General features: G+C 42.6%; 1 protein-coding gene across 1 annotated transcript; it reads left to right on the forward strand.

The window, feature by feature from the left end:
* The first annotated feature begins 1,760 nt into the window (after positions 1–1,760).
* On the forward strand, positions 1,761–3,413 carry LOC131614108 (uncharacterized). The gene is made up of 2 exons (XM_058885737.1): positions 1,761–2,760; positions 2,917–3,413. The coding sequence occupies exons 1-2, from the start codon at positions 1,761–1,763 to the stop codon at positions 3,411–3,413; spliced, it is 1,497 nt and encodes a 498-aa protein (XP_058741720.1).
* Positions 3,414–4,795: the final 1,382 nt, after the last annotated feature.

Genomic DNA, 4,795 nt, shown 5'->3' on the forward strand with positions numbered 1-4,795 from the left:
CTTTTTCTTTTCAAACCATAAAACATCTAATAAATGCTTGATTAAAATCCCATAAAAAATACAAAGAAAATACTTAAAACACTAATAATCAAAGTGAAAATCATTAAAAAGGGAATGGAAGCTTGGATCTCCCTTGCTTTAGGGAATCATTCGAGTGCCTGGATTTCCCTTGCTTTAGGGTTCCATTCGGGCGTAAGTTCCCAAATTCTAAAAGACACAAACCAAAGAGTAACTCGAGTTTCCCTTGCTTTAGGGATTTCCTCGAAACACTCAAACTCTCTCTCTTCTCTCCTTTCTTAAGGGCATTGTTATCTCCGCTCTAATGCATCCTAGGCTGTCCCTTATGCAGGAGCGCGAGCGTTAACTCCGCCCAACTAAAAAACACAAAAACAAACAAAACTATGGAGCCGAGCTACGGTAACTCTGATTCCTGAAAAGGATACGTAGGCAGCGGGGTAGGGCCCGTGCGAGTATAATTCTTTATTTTCCCTACATTCTGCATTCATTCACATATAGATAGACATAGTACACACCCTTTAGATAGAAACAATCATAGGTGGATACCATCGAGTACGATGGGCGCGAGGGGTGCTAATACCTTCCCCTTGCGTAACCGACTCCCGTACCTTGATTCTCTGGTCGCAAGACCCTGTTCCTTCCTTTGTTAGGTTTTCTGATATTCCTTTCCCTTGTGGGATAAATATACTGGAGGCGACTCTGTTCATTTTTTTCGCGAGCGTGCGACAGCTGGCGACTCTGCTGGGGAAGACCTAAGCAAGTCGATCCTAGCCTTTGTTTGTTTTATTTTATTGGGTGTTTATTTGTTTTTTATGTCTATATCTTGTATATATGTTTGCATGTTTTATTTTCTGCTTGCATATCATGTTTATTTCTGCTTGCACATCATGCATCTGGACTATATTATGGGTCCCCGTGGGGGCCACATATTTTTCTGCTTTGTTTTGCATGTGGGGGTTTTTGAGGTAAAAGGCCCACTACCCAGGCCAAGTGACACATAGGATTAGCGTGGATGCTCATGTTGACTCCCGTGGCTCTTGCTACGATCGAGTTCAACATGGGGTACCACAACTGGGCGAGGTTCTTTCATGGAACACTGTGTCTGGCACGCTTGTTGCCTCAAACACTTTGTACCCCATGGGAACTGTAGACCCTAGTGACCATTAGGGACCACCTGTCCGTGTCTAGAATTCATACCTGTGAGTTTGGGGTGGGACAGGATACTAGCCTTCATCATACCCTGATTTCCATTTTGCAATCTGAATCCGGAATTTTGAACCTGCTATAGTCAGTGTTACCCAGTTATTCAGAGCTGCGAGGGACATTCAGTCTCTCACTACATCACACACATGACACATCATGTTATTGCATCCACCTCACTTCATTCGTGGAGAATCCTAAAGTCTATTTCAAAAAAAATAGTGACAAAATATACATTTTTTGCAAAAAAAAAGAAGAAAGAAGAAAAGAAACGAAAAGAAATAATGAAAAGGCTTTAGGATTCTCCCAATGAAATGCATTCCGCCATATCATTTAACATGCATGTTCATTTATTTTCAGGAACTTTTGGCTTTGTCTTCGACCAACACATGGCCACATCAATGAAGACTGGTAGACGCAACCCCTCTTATTCTTTCCTGAATCCGAATCTGGATTCCCTTGGGTGTTTAGCAAAGAAGATTACGCCAGATGAGTCAACCAATTTCCGAGAAAAATAAGGGTACATTCTGAGTCTTCTCAAGATGCCGTTCACCAAGTACGAGCAAGAGGGAGTTCACACTTTGCTTCAGTTCTATAATCCTTCCCTTCGCTGCTTCACGTTCACTGACTACCTCTTGGTTCTGACTTTAGAAGAGTATTCCTTATTTCTTGGCGTTCCTATAAAGAAGGAAGTACCATACTATGGCACCATGAAGGCCCCTGATTCCATTGAAATTGCTAAGGCTCTTTATTTGAGCAAGTCGGTCGTGGAAGCAAATCTCACTAAGAAGGGAGGAGGTCTTGGTTTTTGCATGGAGTTTCTGGTCAAAAGGGGTTGTGATGCTGCTGAAGCAAAAGAATGGGACACATTTAGGGCTATCTTGGCTCTAAGTATATATGGCATCGTGATGTTCTCAAACGTTCCTAACTTTGTTGACATGAATGCAATTCATATATTCATCTTGCAGAATCCGGTGCCTACACTTTTGGGGGATGTTTATCACTCCATTCATCACAAGAGTAGTCAGAAGGGAGGTCTGGTTAGATTATGTGCTTCGTTGTTATACCGATGGTTCAGGTCACATCTGCCTGAGCGTGGCACTTTCGTTGATAATAGGCACACATCTAAGTGGGCTGAGAGGATTATGGGGCTGATGGCTAAAGATATTGTCTGGTATAATAAAGCTTTAGAAGACATGGAAGTTGTTATGAGTTGCGGAAAGTTCAAGAACGTACCTCTTATGGGCCTTAGAGGTGGAATCAACTATAATCCCGTCTTGGCTAGGAGAACGTTTAGATACGCTTTTGTAAGTCCTCCTGAACAAACAGAGGTTGCTGAGAATATTTTCTATCATTCTGCCACTGACAGTGGGCAAATGGCAGAAGCCGCCCAAGCTTGGAAAAATATTTGTTGGAGAGATAAGAAACATTTTGGTCAGAGAGACTGTGCTACTTATGAGGATTATACTAATTGGGTCAAATCTGTTGCTGATACTCAAGGGATGCCTTTCTCCCCTCAGGATCCTTTATACCCTCCTGCTGGTAAACAACCCAACATTGTTTCCATGCCCCGTTACAACCAAACTGTGGAAGAGAATCGAAAATTGACTAAACAAGTGGAAACGATGCATGTTAAGATGAACACTGCTAGACAAGAGAAGCTTTCTGCTCTTCATAAGTTGAAATTAAGGGAAATAGAGCTTGAAGAATTATATGCTAGAGGGAGCACTTCTCAGAAGAGGCCAAGAATGACTGTGAGTTCTAAATCTACTGAAACCCAAGAGAAGAAGATAAAAGAACATTACGAGGCTCAGTTGGCAGAGTTGACTAAAAAGCTCCAGATTCAGACTGAAAATGCCAATTCAGAGAAATCTCGTCGCAAGAAAACAGACAAACTCTTGTTGGATCGCCAGAATACCATAGAGAAGTGTTATGAAGAGATCCGAAAGCTGAAGGGCCAGATAAGAGAAAAAGACCAGAGTAATGCCCAAGTTCAAGAGGAAGCTAGGTATTGGGAGGTGAAGAATCGCTACATGGAAACAATGCACTTCAGAAAAGACCTGCTGATTCAAGAGATCATTAAGAGACCCACCCGTGTTGAGACCAAGAAGCTCTTTGAAGAAATGAAGACTTGGAGTGATAAGAACATTGGGGAGAGCTCCCTCCGTCATGTGGATATGGAGGACCCTGCTTAAATGTTGATTTTGTTGTAGAATCACCACCAGACCTGTTGGATGGGATTCCTGATTTTATTTCTGTATTTGTTGGCTCATGGGAGCAGAATATTTTGTACTTCAAGAACTTGGTTGCAGAATTAATCAATTATGTTTGCTTATCTTGGTTGTGCTTATCTTGGTTATACTTCAGTATTTTCTTCTATTATCTGGTGTTGTTGGTTTGAGGCAAATCCAAAAAGTCTTGAAAATAATAAAACATGCACACATGCACCCATGCACTCATATCATACTGCATTTTCAGGTCTTTATCAGGTTCTAATTGGGGTCCCTTCCAACTACAGATTTCTTTTCCGACGACGAAGCTGACTTTCTTACATCCTTACCGCACCAGAAACAACGAGAAAAGAATCATGGATCAATTTGAACAGAATCAAGCTGCCCTCCGTAGGGATATGGATGTTATGGGGGAAAGAATGACTCAACTTATGGAAACTCTCCATGTCGTTGTCCAAGGACAAGAAGAGCTCAGAAAAAGCGTCGCTGGGATGGTCAAGGATACTCCTACCAACTCTGCTGATGGGGGAGTAAAGACTAAGGAGATTCTTGTTGAAGGGATACCAAAAGTAGTGGATGACCACCATGAGGTTATTGATCTTGAACATGATCTTACTGCTGAGTTGACTGAAACTGCTAAGATGTACCAAGCTCTCGAAGAACGCCTTAAGGCCGTTGAGGTTGCTAAAACTTCGAGTTTCAACACTGCTGCTCTATGCTTGGTACCTGGGATTGTGATCCCCCCAAAGTTCAAGGTGCCAGACTTTGATAAGTATAAGGGAGTCACCTGCCCAGAGACTCATCTTCGTTCCTACTGCCGTAAGATGGCCGCTCATGCTGAGAATGAACCACTACTGATGCATTTCTTTCAGGATAGTCTCACTGGAGCCCCGTTGGAGTGGTATATGAAACTTGAGAGGTCTAATGTCAGTACTTGGGGAGAACTTGTCGACGCCTTCTTAAAACAATACCACTACAATACTGCTATGGCTCCTAGCCGTGCCCAGCTGCAAAATATGTCACAGAAACCTGAAGAATCTTTCAAAGAATACGCCCAGAGGTGGCGTGAACTTGCTGCTCGAGTTCAACCTCCTCTTCTTGACCGAGAATTGATTGATCTGTTTATGGGTACTCTGAAAGGACCATACCTTCAGCACATGGTTAGTAATACCTCTCCGTCCTTCTCAGATGTGGTCATCATTGGTGAACGGGTTGAGAACTGTGTCAAAGCTGGTACCATTCAAGGTGTTACTAGTCCTAGCAACTCAGGTGGTAATGGTAAGAAGCCGTATTCTAGGTTTGTGAAGAAGAAGGAAGGTGAGACTAGCACCGCTTCTGTTGACCAA

This window comes from Vicia villosa, linkage group LG6 (genome assembly GCF_029867415.1).
Source record: "Vicia villosa cultivar HV-30 ecotype Madison, WI linkage group LG6, Vvil1.0, whole genome shotgun sequence".
Classification (NCBI taxonomy): domain Eukaryota; kingdom Viridiplantae; phylum Streptophyta; class Magnoliopsida; order Fabales; family Fabaceae; genus Vicia; species Vicia villosa.